The 24,363-nt window shown below is 43.5% G+C and overlaps 1 protein-coding gene across 2 annotated transcripts in view; it reads right to left on the bottom strand.

Annotated features, from left to right (window-relative positions):
* RIN3 (Ras and Rab interactor 3) overlaps positions 1-24,363 on the bottom strand; it is a 55,773-nt gene that overhangs the window by 9,853 nt on the left and 21,557 nt on the right. For both annotated transcript variants that reach the window (XM_015865307.2, XM_032444643.1), the window contains 6 exons: positions 23,653-23,839; positions 20,341-20,455; positions 7,680-7,752; positions 5,622-5,713; positions 2,187-3,647; positions 1,018-1,326 (listed from right to left, as the gene is read on the bottom strand). In XM_015865307.2, coding sequence (XP_015720793.1) covers positions 1,018-1,326; positions 2,187-3,647; positions 5,622-5,713; positions 7,680-7,752; positions 20,341-20,455; positions 23,653-23,839 — 2,237 coding nt within the window. The remainder of the gene's footprint in view (positions 1-1,017; positions 1,327-2,186; positions 3,648-5,621; positions 5,714-7,679; positions 7,753-20,340; positions 20,456-23,652; positions 23,840-24,363) is intronic.

Genomic DNA, 24,363 nt, shown 5'->3' with positions numbered 1-24,363 from the left:
TTTGGCCTCCAAACTGCATCCTACTGACAGCAGTATTTGATGTAAGAAAACAGCTGAGATGGCCAAAAATGGCCAAAATGAAGTGCTTTGGATAGAACAGCAAATCACAATAAAATAATCTGATTTATTGAATGCCAAATATGGGTGGTTTTTTAATGGGTTCACTTGTCCATAATTTCTTTTGCATAAGGTGACACAACAGTATTTGCTGCAACAGAGTAATTCCAAGTCTTGAGCTAGCTGAGGTGTGACAAAATATACCACCAGCATCAGAATCTTAGAACTCCATCAGATATTCTTTCAAGCTTAAAGTAACACAGCTGATTTAAGAGAGTTACTGCAAATTCCCCTATGTGTCCAAATCTTTTCACAGGATGTGAAGGCAGTCAGAGATCCTGTCTACCCCACAGCACAGGCTCAGTCCTGCTGTGGCTTCCTGCTCCGCTGTTCACGTGTCTAGATGATTTGTTGAATTCTGCTGCATACTGTCCAAGGGAGGACACTGCGATGAGGCTCAAAAAAGACACAGTTCTTGTATGAATGCCTCATGGCTGTTGGCAGTGGGAAGTAAAGCAGAGCAGCTACAAACATCTTTGGAGATTCTAACTTCTTGAACAACTGCAGGTCATTGCAAATAAGCACACTGCTAGTCTCCAAACACTTGCACAGCTTGTAATCCACTCCCTATTATATAAAGTATATAAAGAAAGTTTCTAAAATGGCAAGGCAGGCTCCTAGAGGATGAGATTTACTGGTCTATCTGCAAAAATGCATCCTGTTTGCCGGATAAGTGCTTAACATATGCATTTAATAGCTAGCCTCAAGTCTAAGCACAGGACTTCACAGAACCTAATCAGCCCAATCTGAACACAGCCTATAGAGAGCTGTTAGCAAACACACTGACCATTACAGCTACCTCCACTCTGGATATTACTGCACTGACTGTGACATAAATCCTTCTCCTGTGATACCTGGGAAGAAGCAATAAGGAGCATCATTATGGTGGGAGCACTGTACCTGGGTTTCCCTGAGACATGGAGTCATAGATGAGTTTGCAGGACTTCAACAAGATGCTAATCTTCTTTTCTGGGGAGTAGGCCTTGTGCATGGTTGTGAACTTGTGAAGGATCTTGTCCAGCACAACAGTTTCGGGCACACTGGTTGTGACACCTAGGTCAGTGGTAGTTGTGTTTTGTATCACAAGCTGGTTCTCTTTTAGGTGCTGTAAAGATCCATCTTTGTTGTGGATTTCTTTTAAGTGAGAATTGATGGCTTCTTTTAAAGGTTTCAGGACACATTTGTACAAAGCCGACTCAGCAATCACATCTACGTGGAGAAGAGAGAATGCAAAATTCCATCGTAAATCATCAAAGCTGGAGTAGAAGTGACAGTAAAACTAAAAACACACGGTTATTCATGCACTGTTTATAGCTTTGGGCAGGAAACAACACTTACATTTCAGACAGTAAACATTTTGTTACCATCACTCACCAGAAGTCCCGGAAAGGCTCAAGGCCAGCATGAAAGACAGCAACATTTGGTCAAAAGTCTCACCCTTTCTAATCAAGTGACTCTAATTTACTGATATTTAAGTTGACTCTTATGACACCTGTAGAAGAGGAAGTTGTGTGGGCTGAACGTTTGCTTAATATTCAGCAGGAGAGAAAAGGAAGCAGAAGAGACTGTGAGAAAGTGACTTTTGTCTGTTGTCCAGACCCTAGAAACCAGTGGCCATCCTTGTGGGATAGCAGCCCTCAATCTGCGCACCATGAGCAAGGAGCTCCCCATCCTCACCAAGGAGCCTAGGAAGGTGACCAGGGGAATGGGTCTGTGCAAGGGCTTGTCTTGTAGAGAGACATGTGTATGTCTCCATACCTATATATATGTATGCATATTTTTACGTATGTATATGTGTATCCACATACATACATATGTCTCACTTACACAAACACACACCTCTCATGCTTAAATTCATGTTCTCAGAACATTCAGAATAGGATTTTTCCCCCTGTTGGACTCCTAGCTTTTAGAGCTGCTTCTCCAAATGTTGGAAGTACAGAGCAGACTTCAGTTCAACCCCCTCAGATTTATAATTTATGTAAAACAGAACCTGTGTCTGCATGATCCCATTTGCCCCCTTACCTTCCCAAATCCTGCCCAAGAATCAGTAGAGTACAAACACATACCTAATTGCTCATCAGTGTAGACAGCTGGATCTATCAGAGATTTCAGCTCGGTGCTCTGCACTAAGTAACTCTTCAGCTGTGTCATCATCATTCGGATTTCTTGTAACATTTCTGTGCTAGAGCTCTGCTTTGCCATCATCTCCAGACTGTACACTCTGTAGTCTTGCACCAGGTTGCCAAAATAAGAGTCCTTATCCTGTGCCAGCTCCACTATTTTTTTCTGCAGCTTTCTATCATTAGACAAAAAGACTGTGAAGACGTTGGACAGGCTGACAAAAGACAGCCTGTTCTTGGCCTTGCCCAAGATCATGGAGCGTGTCTTCTTAGTAGATGAAGTACCCAACATCTCCAGGTCATCCTCGGTGCTGCTGGTGGAGTAGGAGTCTGGTTCAGATGCTGATGTCTGGGCTGCAGCGCTGCCTCCTAGGCCTTCCAGGGACAAGTGCGAGCCCTTCAGTTCAGCTGAGTTCACAGACTTGCTGCCAATTCCCTGTTCGGTCTCGGCGTTGGTGCCAGTGGCAGTGCCTGCTGCTGGTGCTGAGCTGCCCGTGCCCTGAGCCTGGGCTGTGGCTGCAGGCTGCCCCACCACCGTTCTGTGATTTGACTGGCAGGAGCTGGGGACACGAGGTGCCTGGGAAAGCCTTTTCCTTCTGGGTGGTGGGATAGGAGGCAACTTTCCTTTCTCAGTAGCATCACTTTGTACCTCAGGCATGGACTCCTTCTCAGCAGGTTCGGGCTTTGCTTCCTGAAACTGTGACACAACCTGCTCAGGAACCTCTCCAGGCATTTCTGCAGCCTTCTTGCACAGCAGCCTTTTACCTCCGCTCTGTGTATCCAGCTCTTGTTTTTCTTCAGTCTGTTCCCCTTTTGGTGTTTCACAACTTGCAGGCTTACCCGTGCAGCTCTCCTCCGCAGCCCTCTCGGACAGTCGCCTCCGTGGGGGCACAGCAGGTTGGGGGCCCTTCTTGAGGCTGCCGGCTGATGGCTCCTTGTCAGAGTGGCTCTGCTTCCCATCCTCACTGTCACCGCCCTCAATTTTCATTTCCTTGATGCTCTTGCCCAGTGGCTGAAGAAGCTGCGTTTCTTCACAGGCTGTCATGGGTTCCCGTGGGAGCTTCAGGGAAGACTTCTGCCCATGAGAGTGTGGAGGGGGCGGTGGGGGGCGGCGGGGTGACGTGGTGGTGGCGGGGGGCAGGCTGGGGCTCATGGCATGGACCTTGGGAGGAGGTGAGTCTGGAGGAAAAGGATTACTGCACTCTTCTATAAAAATAGGATTCACAAACCACAGCCTGTCATTTCCTATTGACAGCTCAATTTCACATGAGCAGTGGTTTGCACTACTTGCAACAGACTGGGTAGATGTCAAACCGTCCTCCTGGGCCATGCTGAGGGCAGAGTCTGTTGCAGGGTGGGATAACGCCTCTGTGCTTATTCTGCGGTTTAAAGAGGAATCCCAAAAGTCTGCCAAAAATTAAAACAAACAGAGAGAGAAAGAAAAGAAGAATGAAAACTCCTGTACAGAATTTTAACTGCCAGCTGTATGTGGATGTCCTACATTCGTTAAAAGAAACAGTGCACTTCTTTCACACCTCTGCACAAAAAGGTGTGAAAAGAGGTTTGATGCTTTGTGCATGTGAGATACTTCAAACCATGGGATGGTATCAGAAGGGTCACCACAAGAATTATTCTTGGCAGTATTTGGACACACTTCTAGTGAGAGCTATTTATGCTGTCCTAAGTGAGCAGAAAGGTACAAGCAGTAAATATGTCTATTTGAGCAAGAGAGTCTATGGTTTGCTTAGTGATCACTGCCCAAGTAGCAGAGATGGGTGGGTGAAGGCTGGAGGTGGGCGCAGTCTCCATCTTATGGGCTGTAGGAAGCTGCAGGGCTGGGACACGCAGCCTGGATCCAACACCTGCTGGAAGCACCAGGAGCATCAGGTGAAGAGTATTCTGCTCCACAGTACACCCATGTGGCAGATCCTGGTCTGCATAGAGCTCTGATCTTACTTTACACTATGACCAAACTTAAGAACACTTCACCATGTTTTCTCTGGGAGGCTGAGCATTTCATTTCCTACCGTGAAAAGGAGGAAAGAAAAGAAACTACGAGTGAAACATTACCAGGAACAGGAGCTGCTGGGAACAGACATACAGATGCAACACCATCATGCTGCCAAGTCCCTCACATCTGAGACTGTCTGGGTCATGATTTCCTTTAAATGCCCTAAATCCTCTGCGTATCAGCAAATACCGGGCAGAATCTCCTGGGTTGAGAAAATGGTGAGTAAACCAATCTACAAAAGGGAAGTTGCTTATTTTTCTCAGTAGAGGCCAAGGATAAAATGCTGTGAAGTAAACGTAATATTCCACTCAGCCTGAAAGGGTCCAAATGAGGCTGTGGTGGTCTTACAGAGGTGTTCCCTAGCCAGGCCACACTGTCTGGGCAGTCTGATCCTTCCACTGTTGCTGTCCTGGTTCTTCCCTTAGCTTAGACTCTGGGGGGCTGATTAAGAAGTACTTTAAGACTATGGCATATTTAAGAATTGGAACATACTCAAAATAGAGGATGCTGAGAGTGTTAGAGGTGAATCTGCTTGGTCAAATTCAACAGAGCTGGCTGAACTGAAACCAGAGGGGTTTGCCCATCCATTCTGGGAGGTCTAATGCAGAAGATTCCAAAATAGATCCCAAAAGCCCCTAGGTGTTCTTTTGGGTATCTCTAAGTGAGCTAACTCTTCCGCTTCCAGCATTGCTTCATTGTCCTCAACAGCTGAGTGAAAACTGAAAAGCAAAGGAACATGAGAGACACTTCTCAACTGTAACAGCCATCTCAAAAGTGCAGTTAAGGGGAAGAAATAGGAAGGAGAGCTTTTAGTTAACAGAACTGCCTTTCCCGACTCCATAGCTGCATATTTCTGATCTAAAGTTTGCTCATTTGGTGCTGTCTCTAAAAATAATACTCTGTATTGTATTAACGTGAGGCAGGAGAACATGCTGGAGCGTTACTCACTTCTCTACCAACTAGAAAATCAGCAATAGAAAGTAGAAATACCAAAATACAAAAATACTGCATTTCCATCAGCATTGCCTGCACATATCTGAAGGGAAAACTGCAAAGGTGTTTGCCTCTTTTCGTACACATCTGATGTCAACTATTTCAAGTGTCACCTGTTCTGTGCTGAAATTTAAGCCCTAGCTTGAACAGTGGGAGCGTCAGTCTCACACCCTGCATAGAAGCCCAAATGTAGTGATGTGGCCTTTTTTTCTCAGTGTGCTTCCATAAAAACAACAAATGTCTTCTTACTCATATTCAGACTTCCTCACCTGTTCTGAAGACAACAGCTTATCTATTTACTCCTTGCACTGTGTCTGTGGGAGGCACTGTAGTTGTCACAGGCCTCAGAGAAACCCAGGCGGCTTTGAAGGACTTACCTATCCCCAGACTAGAGATAATTTCAAGATCTTGAAAGCTACGGGCTTCTAATATTGCTTGTGGTAGCTTCAGGGTGAAGGGTAGCAAATCCCTGTAAAAAAAGAAACACAACAAAAAGCTAGTGGAAGAATAAATCCCTCAGTTGCTAGGAACTCCAGATTTCACCATTGCTTTAATGATAGAATTGGTTCAAGATTTCAGTCCTGTTCTGAAAGGTACTGAATGTTGCCAGAGCCCAGCAAGGAATTGTGTGCAATGTGCCAGCCTGGGCTGCTCTGAGTGCAGAAGCTCCTACAGTGATGCTGTGTGCCACAGTGCTGGGTTAATCACTGTGCTTTGGCTTCCTCCTCTGAAAACAGCAGTAATGTCATGGCAGGGGACACCACAGGGTTCATGATACCTTCCCATACAAACAGATGCAGTTTCTCGGAGGATGGTAGCTGTCTTTCATTACAACACACCTTGGGTCTGAGACAATTTAGTGGAGCTTTCAGGTTGGCACTGAACTGCTTAGATCTGCCTTTTGCCCAATGATAATTTACAAAACCTCCTCCTACCTCAATAAAAAATTAACGATGGTAATAACAGTCCCCCTGATGTATCAATAGAGCAGAGGCATTCAACATTAACAGATTTTAACCTTCCATTGTTCCTTCATGACAGATATCGACAGATACCAACGGATATCAGGTTTAAAAGAGGAAGAGGATTCCCACAAACCTTCTCCTTTCTTTGTTATTGTTACATGCATGAGTCATTTGTGTTCTTTTCCTTTTTTGTTTTGTTTTGTTTTTGGGAAACCACGTCTGAAATCAGGAAACATGAACACATTAAGCTAATAGGAAAAAAAAATGCAGCTTTCAAACAAGCCTGTTGCCTACAGGTGTAATTTTTGTGATGTAAGATAATTTAGTCATCACGGCAGAACAAGCCAAACATTCCTTTGGAAGGAGCCTGAGAGGTCTGATAATCTGTTTTCAGCTATTTGTAGCTGAGAGTTTACTACAGCCCTGAGAGCAGCCTCTCCACTCATCATTATGGAGAGCTACGAGCTGCCAGGGAAGAGCAGGGCAAAGCCAAAGCAGTGTTTTTATTCCCTGTTTCTGTCAGTAAATGACTCCCCACTCACCTTGCCTTTCAGCAGCACACTAAGAAATCACCTGAACTATCTGAACACGTGATTGGCATTCAGAAGTGACAGGAACTGATAGAAAAGCTTTTCTGGTTTTCTGGGATTCATTCTTAATCCAGGATCCTCTCTGCAGGAAAGCACAGGTAAGCAGACTTCTCTCCCACAAGCCATTTGAATGGAAATGCTCCATTCCTGTATGCTCCTTTACTAAGACAAAAATAATTTTTGTGGGGCTCAGGGTACTTTCTGCCCATTCTATAGGGTTTATATCGATCTAGATGACTAAATGACTTTTCATTGATCAGGGTGATATAGAGCTTGGCCCACGGGTACGGTAGGAGTGCAGACACTCAGGTTTAATTACACAGAGGGACTCATCAGTTGGTGATCAAACCTTACTCTAAGAAGGATGACTGCAAAGGTCTTTCTAATCTCTGTGCCCACTATGCTTGGTGTTGTTGCACTGAGTGAGCATGCAAGGTCTGCTCTACATCACTTTACCTTTTTGGCTAAAGAACAGGATTTCTTTAGAAGAACTTGCCTTGGAAGTACCAGAAGAGGTGACAAAGTGCTCTGAGTCTCCTTTTGGCAACAGTCCTGGGTAGCCTGCTTAGTGAGCTGGAACTTCATGATCTGTAGAGTCGCTTCCAACCTAAGCTGTTCTATGTTTCTATGAATGGTCTGCCAGCAGGCTGACCAAGTCACTGTCAGGTGCATGTGGGTGTTCCTGGTTCACCCACAAACCTTCTGCCTCCATACCCTGCCAACCCTGTCCTGTGCCCTGCTCCTTTATGGATGCGGCTCCATTGTCTTCCCTCAGACAAAGCTTCCAGCAAATTCATGGGCAGAGGTCGTTGTGCTGTGGGAAAGGCACATGGGCAAGGGCAGTCCAGGGGGAAGAATGGAACTAATGAATCCAACTCACCTACTGACACAGTAGAAGGCAACCAGCTTGAAGACATCCTCGAACACGAGGACAGAACCTTCCAGATACAGGACTGAAGAAAAACAAAAAGGAGAGTCAGCAACAATATTCTTTAGGCTGAAAGGTAAAGGAAGCTAGGTGGGTTTAGCTCACACATCTTACACTCTGTGTTTGCCCAGCCTTTGCATGGAATGATATGAAGAAGTGTAAGGAACTGGCTTCAGACAGCCAAGCACAGTGCTGTTCGTCAAGGAAACAGCCTGGTTCCCTGAATGGTTGCCTCAAGATGTCGGAACATGGTGACAGTAACAGAAACAGTGGGGAGAAAACAGCAGGTCCCAGCCTGGTGTTTTATTACAAGTCCATCTATCTCTGAGGAACTGCAGATCCGCTGTATTTATGGGCTATCCTTGCAGCTCTCCATGCTGCAATCTGTTTTGGTCCAGATAGACAAAAATACACTGAAGTAATCTCCCCTGTCTTCCCCCTCCTTTGTGTTACATAGCAACAGCACTTCCTTCCAGATGACAAAATACAACCCACAGCATGCTGCAGAGCTCTCTGAGATGACCTCTCTTGTAAGAGCATGCTATGGAATTGAGCAGGACAAACCTCACATTGGTACAGAGATTTGGGCTGCTAAATTAGAAAGAAAAAAGTTCCCTGAGCAGAAGAGAGAAGTTCATACTGACAGATAACCCAGGGCAGGGAGAAAATGATGGGTCTACAGGATCCACCTGCAGTGCCCATCTTTGCGCCTGCATCCTGCACTGCAGCCACCTCTCACTGCCCTTGGCTCTGCCTCCTGGGCTGCAGCTCAGCTGCGGGCACCGACCTCAGCTGTGGTGATTCAGCTTCTTTGGTGTCCATGAGTCACAGCCCTGGGAAGCCTCTTCAGCTTGTTGCCCTGCATGGTTACTAGTTCCCCTAAAAAGTGAGATGCCTTCAGCATCTGCAGAAGGGGAGACATTCACCTGTCCCACACTCCACCCACGGGTGGGCAGAGAGACACTGGCTCTACTTACCCCACAAGCAGAGATTCCCATAGGAAGGAAATGCTCAAGCCTTGTCCCTTTTGTTCAGTCTCACAGCTCATTCCCCAAACAAGGCATTTCCTCCTTTTACTTCTCCCTTTGTCCTGCCCCAGGCCATGCAGGTTCCCATTTTGTGCTGAATATAACAATAACAGCCATTTTTTTGTAAGGCAGAATTCTCAGAAGTTGCTCTTTACACCAGTGTGTGCTGGAAAGGCATGAAGGGATCAGCCTCGCTGTGAGCACTCAGACCATACAGCAATGTGGATTTTCAAACATACTTTGGGATAAACAAACCCTTTCCCTCACATTTATCTCACAACTGGGAAAAAAAATGCCTGGCAAGTTTTCTTTTTCTTTTTGGTTTAGTAGGAGCCAAGTTGCAGTTGGGGATTTTCATTGAACATCTACAAAGAGCAATTTCAACCTTTTGAAATACATCTGCTTTGCAGTTCTAACACAGGAAACTCAGATAAAGACAGAAAACTCAGTGCTGTTGCAGAGAATTAACTAAAACCCAGGAGTCTGAACTCACTTGAACTCCCAGCAATTAAAGAAAGCCCTTTGTGCAGACACTGGTTCTAAGGACTTTGTTCTGGGAAGGACCACATGTTCACTTTGGCATCCCAAGCTGCAGGTGGATGTAAGCTGCACCTGTTTGTGCTTACAAACATGAGCAGATTGTTCAGACTTGGACCAATGATTGTTTCTGTGCCAGAAAACTGCCATTTGGGAGCCTGAGTTTTAACCAAAAGATTAGATGAGGCCCCTCAGTGAGAGAGGAGCATCCACATAGAAATACCTTGTCAATGAACTGTTATAACTCCTTCCATATTAAGTTAAACAGCACTAAACGCCACAAATCACCAGCCACTATATAGCCAAAGAAAGAATTCATGGTATAGAATATAGTGTAGGTTCATTGAGCCAGATGTTCATAATCATAGAATGGCTTAGGTTGGAAGGGACCTTAACTATAATTGAGTTCCCACCCCCTGGCTGTCCCCTCACCAGCTCAAGCTGCCCAGGGCCTCATCCAATCTGCCTCTGAACACCTCCAGGGATGGGGCATCCACAGCTTCTCTGGGCAGCCTGTGCCACTGCCTCATCAGTCTCTGAGTGAAGAATTTCTTCCTAACATCTAACCCACATCTCTCTCTTGTTCTTTCAAGCCATTCTCCCTTGTACTATAATTATTTGCTTATGTAAAAATTGCTCACCTTCCTGCTTATAAGCTCTCCTCAGGTACTGGAAGGTCTCAATGAGGTCTCCCCAGAGTTCTTCAAGCTAAACAAGCCCAGCTCCCCTAATCTTTCTTCAGAGGAGAGGTGCTCCAGCCCTTGTCAAGGAATTTTAAATTCTACCCAGTAATAATAAGCCCACTGAAAGAAGTCACCCGCAGGAAACCAAACATGAAATATGGAGATCAATGTTCAGTTCTGAGTAGCCCAAAACAAAGTTATGATAATGGTAACATCTTGGGGTGATGTAAGGATTAATAACAGACATTAATGGTTCTCTGTTGACTGCGCTCTGTTTTCTGCCCTTTGCTTACTCAGTAAGTGAGCAGGACAAGGCCACATTATGAACTGCCATAAGTAGTTGTGACTGATTCATCTTTCACTTCACCAGTGCACTCTTCACAATGTCACCTTTTGACACTGACTAGAATTTGTCCACAAGTTTCTTTTTCTCGTTGGAGCTCCCCATCATTTCTCTGTCAAGAAGATGATGTTTTTGAGTCATACTGTCCCTGGGCATTCTGCCTTCCTCTTCCCTTTGATTTTTCCCTTCAGATTTGCATTTGCAAGTCCTGTTGTTCTGGTCACATGGACAACTTCCCTTCTTCCTACTGCTTATGCAGGCTCATGGGACCCAATTACCTCAGCTTCTTTTTCTCTAATGGAGCTCTTAGTCCCATTCACTGCTTTTGATTTCTATGTAATCCTTCAGAGGCATCTGAATTCAAAGGTTTGAGTTCCATATTTAACAGCAGTTGTGTTGACATGTGCTGACATGGGACTGCTGAGAACACAACAATCTCTACAGTCTTGCCTCCATGTGCTTGAAATCTCTCTCTTATCTTACCAGATTCTGGCCACCTATGAGATTTGCTATCATGGGAATGATTCCACTTTTTAATCACTCTTCTAAAATTTAAGATGATAACTCCACAGTCTTTTAACCATATCTCTCACTGGTGTTCCATTTGATGTCCCTTGCTTGATGCCCCTGTTGCCATGACATGCTTTGCACAGACTTGGCGGCAAACAACTCTGGATGGATTTGTTGCTTGTCCTGCTGCCTTCAGCCATTCTCCTCCTGCTGGGAACATGGGATCACTCCAAGGCAGAGGGTACCAACCATCTTCCCAGACTCCAATGTTCCTGTGCCTCCGTGGTATAAACATGGCTGGTGGCAGGAGCAGATGCACAGGCCCAGCTGGCAGACTTGTCTTGCTATACTGAAATAAAGCACAACATAGCCCCTTAACCCCTTCACATTGTTTCTCTAGTTCCCTGAGCCCTTCTGGCTCTTATTCATGCACTAGTCTGGTGCTGGTATTAATTGAAAAAGTTCTAGCTAGAGGGAGGAACAGTTAGATTGCACTGGTAGAAGTTCTTATGTTGTCATGATGTCTTTCTGCAACAGCTCTGTCTGCAAGTTCCTTTATCCCTGACACTGCTTCTTGTTTTACTCTTTGAAGACTTGCTCAGTGGTACCACGTGATCTGTTTTCTTGAAGGCACTGTCAATGTTTATCTATTTCAAAGCATTTCATCTTTGCTGCTTTTTTTTTTCCATGTCTAAGATGCGTTCTTTCCTCTGTTACACAGTTCTAGACTGTCTTGGGCAACCCAGGCCTATTTTGTCTTTCTTGTCCTTCCTAGTGACTCTTTCATGATGCTGTTGGTTGTTTTTGCTGTCTTGTTGTGTTTTCTTTGCTTTCTTTTCTTTTTTTCCCCCCTCAATGAGAAAGAGCAGAAACTCTGCTGTTTTGGACTTCTTCCAGAGTCTTCTGTTGTGCATCCAACTCACTCTTTCTCACAGGATTACAATTTTATGGTTTCCTACAGAGTTTAATCTATTTGGCCACGATGAAAAAATCACTGATGGTGACAGTTCCTGGGAAACTGAATCTAATGAATTATGAAAATGATAGAGTGTTAATGAGCCTGGGTCTAGAATGTAAGAACAATCTGCCTTTCAACTTCATTCTTCACAAGATATAATTGTAGGAGACGGAATGAAGTTTTGAATATGCAGTGCAAAAAAAGAAGGTGTGAAATACAGGCCTCCACAGTTTTCTCACACCAAAGCTGAATGGGGAGTGAAGGGGACACTTTGCAAAGTGCACAGTTTCCCTGCATGCTGTGTGCTAAGAAAATAGACTGTCCTCACATTTCACAGCTTGGCTTGGCTGCTCCATTATGCTTTGGTTCATCCACATTCCCCCAAGTACAGGGACAGTATTTCAGTGTACACCTGGATTTTATGCCTTCAGTTCAGCATAAACTCCTGCTGCTGCATAGCATTTTTGTCTCCGCTTGCAGGATCCTTGAGCAGAAACGTACTATGGCCATTTCACTGCTCAGTTTCCTCCTTATTGTGAAATGTATTTCAGCAGGAGCTGAGAGCATATTTCAAGCCCTTAAGAGCACTTCAAGAATAGCTAACTCTGCTAGAAGAAAAGTGCCATGGCTCATCGGTGCTTTGCTTACAAATATGCATGGTAAACTGGCCCAGGGCACTGCCTGTCCTGTCAAGGATTAAGAGCACAGTGCAATCTGTCTGGTGAACAGCTGTCAAGATTCAAAGCACTTGCCTTCCTTGTCAGGTGTTCACTTTTTGTTTCATTTGCAGTGCTCCAATTAGCTTCTCAAAGACAGTAGAAATCACATTCCTGGTTTGCAGTGTTCTTTCAGCCAGAGACTGGGAAGATCCAGGACTGCTTCCCATGACTAGATGGCAACATGAGGTTACCCAGAGTTGTAGGTGTAACCTTGCAAAGTCCTTGAAGGACACTATTATCTGAAATTCTGGGGCTTTCTTTCTTTTAATAGTTTTCAGGCTGTGTAGATAATCTTGTCAAAAACACATATTATGATACATATGCATTTAATCAAGCATCATTTTTTTCTATTTACCTTGTTGAAAAGTTTATTTCTCTGGCTCTGAGAAATGTCATGATGAAGTACTGTAAAGCTGAGGTTAATTATATAGAAAACGGAAGGTTTCCTAAACATTTTAAAGGAAGTCATCTGAACCAGAACCACATTCTGCATCAGAGACTTCCAGGAAGAGGGGTGAAAGACCACACTTACCAAAGGTTCGGAGTGAAGAGAGGGGCTCTGAAGTGGATGACATCAGATGGGCAGGCAATAGAAGGAAAGATGATATCTCTGTTTCCAAGGACAACACTGCTGCCTAATTGCCAGTCTGGTTGAAGATGATCTTCAGATTAAAGTATTCAGTGAGGTAGATTGTATTCTTACTGACTCTGAGGGTCCTTGCTGCCCTCATATTACTGTAAGCACCTTTACTTCATTTGCAAGACTAAATATTGTTCACTAAGCTTTTTAATATCTTCATATGGTGGACCCTGTGCACTAGTATTGTGGGCACAGATTTAGAGATGCGCTTTTCAAACCAGCAAGCTTTCTGAGCTATGTTCTAGGTAGCAAGCAGAGGAGGGGAAGAACAGCATGCATAATCTCTACCTCTGATTACATGTACATTATTTGTTCTGTACCCTAGAAGTGAAAAATGAGGAGAAAAAATCCAAAGTGAGGATTAACAAAGCTAACAAGATCCAGACAGCTAATTTCCAACAGGCTTTCCCTGCAATCCTATTGGTTTAAAGGCTAAAAATGAAAATGTTTGCATGGAGAACAGGAAGGTAACTCTTCAGGATGCTACACACAAAGCTTTTTAAAAATAACCTCTGTGAGCTAGCAGAATGTTTCCAAAACAACTTGTAAACCACACAGAAAACTGCAGGTATAACATCTTGAAAAAAAAAAACAGCTGCACAAATCTTTTATGTTTAAAATAAGCAGTGTATGAAAGTCACAGAACTCAGCTCAAACATGTGACGCTTGGTGAGACTTTCTGTTTTCCCTGTGCATGTTTGCAATTAGAAGAGAAATTATGAACTTGCACAACAGGTTATAAAGTGTGTCCTCATACCATGTTTTACAATATCCCCTAAGCCTTTGGCTACTGTTCTTGCCAAACCAAGGCTCTGGTCTCACACATCAGAATAGTCTCCAGAGTGGGAACTAATTGAAGTCAAATCAGTTTTGGGGGTTCATAATGACAGGGTTAACAGAAAGCTCATCCTGGCTGCAGACAGGCTGAATAACCCGAAGAAGATTTCCAGGTTAAACATTCTTAGAGAGTAGAAAATGTTCAGTTTATGTAATCAAACCATGGATGGTGGGCCAGAAAATGACAGTGATGTTCCCGTGTCTTTGGAGGAGCCTGGGTAGAGGTGGCTTTGACTTCCATGCCAGTGGAGGTAGATGAGATCTAGCAGGAGGCAGCAACAGAACCACACACTGAACTCGAGGCAGGGGCCAGGGTCAAGCTGCCCAGTTATGCTATGCTATGGGGCAGACTCACACCATGTTTGACTTTTCATCTGAAGAAGCTGTGTAGGTGATGGTAAGCTTTTCTTATTAAAGAGAAACATGCAAAAACAGGGGAAAATAGCCCATGCTGAACCCTGGGTGATGCAGACAGATTGTTATCTATGTTTGGGCAAGGCTAAACTAAAGATAACTAGGGTAGGTCTAGCTCCTCAGAGCTAGAGTGCAGACAAACCATCAAAGCAACAGGAACTGCTTGAAAAGAAAATGCTCAACAGTCTGCCCTCCTTACTGGTGAGGTGCCTACCCCACTGAACAGCAATAATTTACTGCAGGGAAAATAGGATACCAGCCTGTATCCTGTAAGGTCTCCTTATATGCAATTAAACTGCTTAAAATCTGAAGCATGAGGTTTACGACATCTTTAGCCTTTCCAGCTTCCACTACTAAAAATACACATTTATTGTTCATTGGATAGCTAATCCTTGGGAAAAAAAATGTAGTCTTAGACAAGTTTTGCTGCTGAGATGTATGATTTGCTTAACTGAGATGGAACTAGGGAAATCAGCACATTTCAGCAAGAGAAGGGCTGAGGAAGCTTTTTCCCCAAGGGCTTTGATAAATCTATTATTAATTTTTCCAGAACATTTCAACTTTTTCAGGTGAGTCAGGTCCAGAGCTCACAATATTTTCATACTTTGCCTCAACCACACAATCCGTCTTGCAATAATAACAAGATACATCCCCCTGAAGTAAATAGCAAATACTGGCTGCCCTCACAGTACAGCAGCAGAGTTCCCTGTCAGGCTGTAAAGAAAGCATTCAAAGAAGTTTGAGCAACAGTGCAGGTAGTGCTGCTCAGTGCTGAACAAAGCAGGGTTATGAAGTTGGGTGCTTTGCTTGCAAAGACTTCTCTGCAGCCCTGTATGTATAGATGTGAGTGCACTTCTTGTGGCAGCAGTGCTGGCACAAAGCTACAGGTGAACTTACCTGAACAGCTGGCTCCTGCCTCCCTTAGATTCAGTGCCCTTACACTTTTCCCCCTGCTTGTGCCCATGAGATTGCAGTACCCTAACTACAAGTTAACTTCCCTTTATATATATATATATACACACACATATTAAAATCACATTCTACAGTTGAAGATGCTCAATGACCTTTCTAGACAGCAAAGAAGTCTCCAGGTTGGATCATGAGGTCGTTGCCACAGCAGTCTCTTCTTTATATGCTTTATTGCTGAATAGCACCATGGGGAAAAAATATAAATAACTTTATCTTTCCACTCCATAATGTCATGTTTAGCCTCTCATCTATTCAGAGGAAATCAGAGCTATAAATAGAAATACCATGGTTTTCGTGCCTTAGTTTACAGTATTAAGATTTTTTCTTTCTAGTGCTAAAAGCTGCAGGGTTTCCATTGAAGGATGCCAAGCATTTTGTTTAAAGTAACCATCTGAAGAAGAATTACTGGGAACAGAAGTAAAGGAATATACTTTCAGATGGACTTCTCTGCCTGCTTTGTGATGAGCTGGAGGCTGTCTCCAGAGGTTCAGCTTGCAAAGGGGACAGGATGCACATTTACATCTTAGATTTGTCTACTCCAGCTGAAAAGTCCCATCAGCATTTGCTCAAAAACAACACAGAAGCATTTCATGCTATTAAATCCATGTGATGGAGTCTGCCTCAGCCTGCAGGAAGCTCAGCTCTGCAATAAGCCAAGGGGCAATAAATTGCATCTGTGGAGCATTACTAGGTATTTTCAAGGAACTATTTATTTATTTATTTATTTATTTATTTCTACCATGTCCCCATAAATCTCTGCAATACTTCTCCCAGAACATTGGTCTTAGAAGAATTAGGGACATGAAGTTTCAGGGACATGGTTAGGGGGCATAGTGGCGACAGGTCAGTGGTTAGACTAGATGATCTTAGTGGCCTTTTCCAACCACAAGGATTCTGTGATTAAAGTCAGTGCCAGGAATATGAGTGCGTACTTCAGTTCATTCACTTTAGCTAAGAAGTGACAGCTTCAGTGCTTCTGACCACAGTCAGTAGCACAGATTTACATCTTTCTGTCTTCAATCCAGATCAGAAGGGATCAAAATTAAAATGAATGAAATTAAAATGAATTTTTAAAATGAGAGAATGATTTTTTATAGTATATTTTTCAATATATTCTGTTTTCTGAGGCTACAAAAAATTGAGCTTGCATCTTTTGTATCTTCTCTGCAGCTGTGAGAGTTATAAGCCATTTTGCTGTCTGAATATTAATAATACAAAATATTCTGCCTACCTCTATTCCACTTCCTGACGCCAGCAGGCAGAGTGTTAACAAAAAGTCTTGCAAAACTGACAAGGCTATTGCAAAAGCTGCCAACACTTCTACAGATGTATTCATATTACAAACATCACATGCACAACATTGCTCCCTCATTAAAGAAGCTGAATTGTGAGTAGGCTGCAGCGCCTAAGCCATCTTCCCCTTTCTTCTCATGACCTCATCTGAGCAGTACCTTAAAGGAGATGACATGGGAATATACTGATGACCATGCTGTGCTGTGTTAGCACTGAGGACTTTGGTCTTGGAAGTTACTCATCCAGCCTCAGCAGCATATGTTAAAATTTTTAACAAAATAGAATAGGGAATCTGACGCAGTGGATAATGTCTAGACTGACTTATCTTCCATGCTCTGCTTGGCACTGCCCTGTGGGTGCCCTCACACCACTTGTTCCTGCCAACATGCAGACACAAGGAGCAATTTGCAGCCCTCATGTCTAAACCCTGCTGCTGTGTTGAGGGCATGCTCACAGCTCAGGCTGTGCCACAAGACTAGGGCTTTCAGTAGCTTTTCTGGGAGCTAAGCCTGCAGAGATGTGCAAAGTCTATCCCTACATTACTCTAATGTCCCTCTGTAAACACACTGCTGCCTTATTACTGTTGCTTAATTGCCATCTGTTACCTATACTGGCCAGTCAGAACAACTGCACATGCTCTTTTTATGCTTTGATCTAATGTAAATAGCTTTGATCTAATTATCAAAAAGTTTCCCATCTGTGCTTGGCAAGGAGGAATGGGAATGTAGAGGTGGCTGAAGTATCTTGGCCTATGACGGACAAAGCTGGTTGTTGAGATCAGTCAGGCTTTCATGGTGTTAGAGACTGCATCTAATTGGCTCCATTGAGACAAGAAAGTAGGTTGTGAAAGCTTAGCCCCAAATCATATCTTCCCTTTTCTGATTGATTTCACTCTTTGCAAAATTCTGTGCATAGAACACCTTTGCTACCAATACTACACATCACACACCAATGGATAGATACACAAAGAAGTATGTAGCTAACTCACATTTTTTCATGAAATCAAATTAATTTCATGTATAATTCACATGAAAGCCCAGAAAAAAATGAATCATTACATCCGGTGTACGGCCTTAGAGCATACTTCTATTGAAGGGCCTCCTTGGCACACATATTCATGACGCCATGTGAAAGCAACATTATGGTCACTATCTGCACCAAGTGGTCTATCATACTGAGATACTTCCTTCAAGCTCTCAGCACACATTACTCCAAAATGTTAACAGAACCATGCACAGTTACTTTAAACATCCAGTTCTTTTCTTCTGAATAGTACTGCAGTGCCACTGGATGCCAACAGCATTTCTGACCGTATACACATAAAGGGGAAAGAAAATCAGGACCTGAGGTGATGACCTGCCAGCTGAGAATTTGAATAGATGAAATTACAACTTAAGGTAAAGAAGCTGAAGAATCAGATAAGGAAATTGTGCTCAGATAAATGAAATTACAGCTGAAGGTAAAGGAGCTGAAGAAACAGATAAGGAAATTGTGCTCAGATCTTGAGCTACGTGAGGCTAAAGCTCTGTTCAGGTATGAAGCAGAAGTAAGGAATGACTCTCAGAACTGAAAGCATTCAAAGTAGTGCTCTGGGGAAAACCTCTTCAGAAACAATTTGGAAAGTAAAATGGAATGAGAGTGGCTTTTTACAAAGAGTTGAGGAGTAAAAAATGCTGTTCAAAGCTGCATGCAGTAAAAATAAGACATGATCATCTCTGTGGAGATGGCACAAAACTATCACGTCACTGAGGCTGATTCTTCCTTTTAGGAAGAGTGGAAGAAATGAAGAATCTTTAACTTTCTGAAGCTAAAGATGGGATGCCTGGATGAACCCTGCTAGTATTCAGGGTTCTTCATGTGATATACCTGGCATATTAACACACTCTCAGGAAATGTAGCGCTATTTTTGCAATAAATATGTGTCACAGAACAAGATAACATCTTTGGTCTGCAGTTAATCTCCGCATACACACAGACATCTCCTACCCTCACATTTACAACATACTACAGAAGAGTGAAGTGCAGCTTATTAAGCTAAGGCAACTCAAATACACCAGGGTATTAGCAGGGAACCTCAGGTGCTACCTTGTATTACTTCAAAGCATTCTGAAAACATAATTTCATTTTTTCAGCGAGCTTAAAAAAACCCTTGGATTTATGCAGAAACGATACATCAAAGCTAATGTATAAGGTTACCCCAAGACAATGAAGATTTATTCTCTCTCTTTGCAACAAATACAGCCCTTTGGCTTTACAAACAGGAATCCATCCTGTTCCCTCTAAGTTCAGAAGCCAGGCTACTAAACTGAAATGAGAAAGGAAGCAAAAGCATGATCATTTGCTTGCCCAGTGTGCCCTTGTCAAAGTGGTGCAGTGTGGAGAACTATAGGCTTTCTAAAGTTCAAAACTAACAGAATTCAAGATAAAAATAACATGAATGCACCAGTGTCATGGCTTCAGTGATTACTGCACGTGTTAGCAGTTCTCCTGCTCTTAGGAGAGCTAATTTTTAATTACCTTATTCCACTTACTTTGCAACTTATATGAAAGAGGTGGAAACTGATTTTTATCTTGTTTCTATCAAAAAGCCATGTCTTTGAACACATGCTTTGTGTTAAGCTAGCGATAAATTATAAATAGCAAGCAAATAAGTTTGAAAAGCAGCACAGAAGTCCTTCTAGCAAGGCCTTTTCATGGTGAAATCCTCAAACTATACTTCACTTTGCCTGCCCTCAAAGAAATCGTATATTATGGCACAAAACATAAGTCAAGCAAGAACATTTCTACATATGACATTTTTAGGATGGCAGGATTCAATTTTTCAACTTTAATCCCCAAAGGAAAAGCAATTTTCCACCATAAAAAACCTCAGCCCTAGTTCCACTTCAAAACAAGGAAATAAAAGAAAGTTTTCACATCCTGCAGCTAACGTTTGTCCCTGCTGGGCACCTGAAATTGTGACAAAAGGTCTGGTTCTTCAACACTCATTCAGGAGCATTGGACATGTGTGTCACCTCTGCAAGAGCATGCTCCAAGGTGAACACAGATGAGAGAAAGTTGAAAACACACGTATTGCACAGCCACTTCCAGCACAGACTGCATCAGCTGTGACCTGGGTTCATCCATGCTTGCTCATGGCAAACTTGGCTGTCCCATTGGGAACAGCACCACTACCACCAGGCCAAAGACCCAGCTGCGTCCCAGAAACAGCGAGGCACTGGGAATTGTTTAAGAGAAACAGCTTAAGAGCGGCCAGCTGATACAGAGAACTGTGTGAAGTGTGTGAAAAGCAAAAGTAGCAAATGATGGATAGTTGGCATTCAATAATCTGGTGGCAGAAATAGAGATAGTTGCTGAGTTAACAGGGCTCAGTCTATCAGAGCCCTATGCTGTACTCAGGAATTCCATCTGGTGAAAGGCAGATCAAAGCACTGGCCTGTTCACCTGGGAGTGCTTTACTTTCCTGTCACGTCTGTAAATGATAACACAAGGTGCAGAACTGCAGGGGAGCTGAGGTAAAGCAGCTGCAGGAAATAGCAACCAGACTACACCGTGGAATCAAGACCTGCTACCTGTCACAAGAACAAGCTGAGCACTGCAAATGAGACTACATAAATGCTGGTGTTCACAAGAGGATTCTGTATAACAACCAGGGTGAGAGAAAAGACTGTAAAGAACTTACTTGACTTTTCTTCTTTAATGTTGTACTCCAGCACACCAGGAGCATCACTTTGGACAGGCATGCAGACTGCAAGGACCATGTTGTTCGCATTACCCTCTTTCCTAACCAAGAACATCTGAAAAGGGGGAAAAGCAATCAAGCTTAGATATACTAAATGTGCTTCTGAACATTATTTAAGGTCACTGACAATGAAATTCTTTATCAGTTCAACCTGTCTTTGAATGGTCTTATTTAGTTTCGTTCCTCTTGGTCAAGCTTTACATCACAAAAAATAACATCTGCAAGTACATTTTGTCCAGATGAAATTCAGAGCTGCCAAGGAACCAGCAACATTTCTTTGCATCACCTATGCCTTATGTAAGCTCAAGGCAAACTCTTTCACTAATGGAACAGTATAAAGCTGCACTCCCAATTTGTCAAGTGATGCTCCTCACATAAGTGCCCTAAACCACAAAGAATTCCTAGAATGTCCCAGTTAATGTCCAAAGCAAGGAATTCACTTGAACATTGAGAGGGAAAGGATTTAAGTATGCAACACAAGGCCAACGGTTCTGGTAACCACTGTGTCCCGTAGCAGAGTTTTATCATGGGTACAGAAGATCATCCCAGCTGGCATGGGCAACAGGGGGGTTATTGTCCAGTCCCTTGGGTGAAGTTATGAGGCCAGACCAGGCTGCTTAAGTTTTCTCAGGGCAGAATTTTGCACACTTGTCTTTGTTGTATTTTGTGAATTTCCTGCCAGCTCCAGCCTCAGGGTTTGCCCATGTGCCTCCAGGTGGTACCATCCCTATGGGACCAGTGAAATAATACCAAAAAGGAAAAAAAAAGAAGAAGGAAGAAAGAGACAAAGAAGAAAATAAAAAATAGAAGAGAAGAAAAAAAAAAAGAGGAAAGGATTAAAGAAGAGAAAGAGAAAAGAAAGGGGAAAAAAAGAATTTAAAAAGGGGGGGGAAATGAAAAAGACAGGAAAAAAGAAAAAAGAAATAATAAAGGAGGAAAAGTGAAACAGAAAAAGGTAAAAAAGAGGGAAAGGGGAGAAAGGGGAGGAGGAAGAGGGAAAGAAACATATCTTGTTCTTTGCATTGCATGAGCTCCCAAACTACGTTTCTAATTAGAGCTCATTGTCAAGGATATATTTAGCTTGTGCCTTGTAACTGCAGATACAAAGTAATCTGTATCCTTATCTGTGATAGCAGCTTGCAGCAGAAAAGAGTCAAAGCATTTTCATTAAAATGGAATTAAAATTTGGGCTAATTCTAGATTCTGCATATTAATATTAGGAATAAGTTTGAGTTGATAAAATGATTAATCAATCAGTGCATGGGAAATCTGCCAAGAATATGCTAATTTCTTGAAAGAGGAATTAAAAAAGAACCTGTGTTGAAGCTGAGACCTTTCTCGGCATGTCTTCAAGTCATAAGAGTCTCACGTTGCTTTAAAACAACTACACCAAACACATGGACTTGATGCAGCTTTGCAACTTCATACAGTACTGTGGTCTTGGCCTCTGATATTCCAAAGAGTTTGAGTCTCAGGCTCAGATCCACTGACAGTGCAGAGAAAATCCAAATAAATGCACAACAAATAGGTGCATGACTGAGGTATGGCTATTTCTAATGCTGGGCAGCTCCTACCTTCTACATAACAGAATTTCTGCAGTCAGGAGCCACAGAGGCTTCCCTTTCCCTGGATCTTACCACCCTTGTGATAGAACAGCCCCTCTAGCACACATCAAGAGACTACCATGGCTTTGGGTCATAGCACGATCTCACGTCACTTTGGTCAAGTATTTCATCTGAAATTAAAGGAGAGAAGCGAAACCTGGAAATGAATCACTTCTGTTTTCTGATCATTGAGCCTGGTTGCCATGGCTCCAAAGGCTAAAATTGTACCATGCTAAGATGAGAGGAAGGTGGACTTTACTGAGCTGTACCTAACCCTGCTGTTTGGATCAGGACTGGAACACCAGTGAGCCTCTTCCATTTTCACTGGGAGAGGTATAAAGCTTGTTCAGCTTCAGGTGTGCAGCAGGGAGCAGGCAGGAGAACCAAGACAGCACCAGCACACCCTGTCCACTGCAGCTGGCAGCCTACTCCTGCTGTTGGGTGCTCTGACATGCCAGCTTGTCATTTGCCAGTGCAGAGCCACAGCCAAAATCATGCTGGAGGAAGGTGTGAAGAGGTGCAGTCAACCATACAGAGGGTGCACCAGGCCCAGCACTGCCAGCTGGGCAAGGATAGGGATTGTCCTGCTCTGCTCTGTGTGGTGCAACCTCATTTTGAGCACTGTGTGCATGTCTGGGCCGCAACATAAGGACGTTGAAGAATTAGAACATGTCCAAAGGAGAGCTAAGAAAATGGTGAAAGGTCTGGAGGGCAAGATGTGTATGAGGAACTCCTGAGTTCCCTTGGTTTGTTCAGCCCAGAGAAGAGGAGAATGGGGGGCTGCCTACAACTCCTCGCAGGGAGCGGACTATTAGAAAAGCTCCTACACAAACTTGCCAACATGATTCCTCAGCCTGGTCTAGCTGATCACTTGTTGATACTCTCATCCACTACACCCCTTGAAGACCTCCTGCATTCCTGATGGCTTCACACACAAGTGAAGGCAGCTCTTCTAGTTCCTTCTCTTTACTTTCCTGAGCCTGAGCAACAACAGAGCAGACACAGTCCTCCTGTACTCCCTCTGCAGTTAATGTTCCTGGGATTAATTCTGTGGACAGAGGTTAGTGAAGAATGCTTCTTTCTTCCCACTTTGTGCCAGGCCAACAACCACTCTATAAATCTCAAGATCTTGGAAATCTTTATGACTTTGCTCAATCCTGATTCAGTCTTGACTGGGAAGATTTCCCTCTTGCAAAGTAATGAACTTTCTGTTCTTTTTCTTTTTTTCTTTTTATTTATTTATTTATTTATTTATTTATTTATTATGTATACCATTTATTCTTTGAATTCACAGTTTCTATCTAGAAATAAAATGTACGCAGAGCAGAAGGCCAGATGAGAGGGTGTCTACAGAGAAGTGAACCCAGGAAAAGCCAGGCACGGGTACCTAGTTTTATGGTGAAGAGGATACCATATTGTTTCATGGAGATGCCAAGTAATTAAAAACAGACAGAATTTCTTGCTCCCTAAAGCCACTAAGTTTGTCTTGTGACACTGTGAGCGGTTAAAGCATCAAAAGGCAGTGGAAACAGAGAATATAAACTGCTAAATATTTTTGCTTCCACATGAAAAGGGGCACTGCCCCCCTAACCAGCTCCTCCAGGGGCAGGAAATGTGGTCGTCTGAAATTAAACCGCTCTGGACTTACCCCTGCTGCTTCTTTGCCAAGAATCGCTGCAGCTCTTTCCTGGTTCATGTTCAGCTGAAGCCAGACAGGGCAGGTCTTGATAAGTTTATCAAGGATGCTTACTCCTGGCAGTGAGAGGCAGTTTCGTATGGAAGTGGCCTTACAGAGATGTGTCTCTTTCTCCTCTTCGCTGGTATCACTGCTGGGGCTGAAACACAGAAAGGGAGACCCTTGTAAAAGAAGAAGATGGAAGACTCTGGGGGAGAAAGGACTGCAAACACAAACACACAGATACCACAAGCCATACAAATACACACACACAGAGGGCACTTAACATCCAGAGAGCTCCTTGAGGTGCATCAGGCAAAAGATGTCTTGTTTTGATAGAGGCAAACTGGGCACAGGGCAGACAGCCCCGACAGACAGATAAGCCCTGTCTTAATGAATACAGCCTCAAGCTAGTGATGCACACTGCCTTTCAGATCACAGGTTTGCAGAGTGCTTTCTGCTGCGACCTGTGGCTTTCAGCTCATCCGCCTGCCTCATCTGAGCAAGGTACCAGCAGCTCTCACTTTCTAGCAGCCCTGCTCTGCACACAGCCAGGCTGCCCTCAGGTAATCTGCAAAAAGGCAGACAAAGACATCTATTTCACTGTTTAAATCAGCAGTGAGCGCTCCCTGCTCAGATTACTGAGGCTGCACTGGTTGGAGTGGCTGGTGGCCACAGAGATGG

Source organism: Coturnix japonica, chromosome 5 (assembly GCF_001577835.2).
Source record: "Coturnix japonica isolate 7356 chromosome 5, Coturnix japonica 2.1, whole genome shotgun sequence".
Lineage (NCBI taxonomy): Eukaryota > Metazoa > Chordata > Aves > Galliformes > Phasianidae > Coturnix > Coturnix japonica.
The sequence above is the reverse complement of the archived record's forward strand: the minus strand, read 5'-3'. Positions and strand labels throughout refer to the sequence as shown.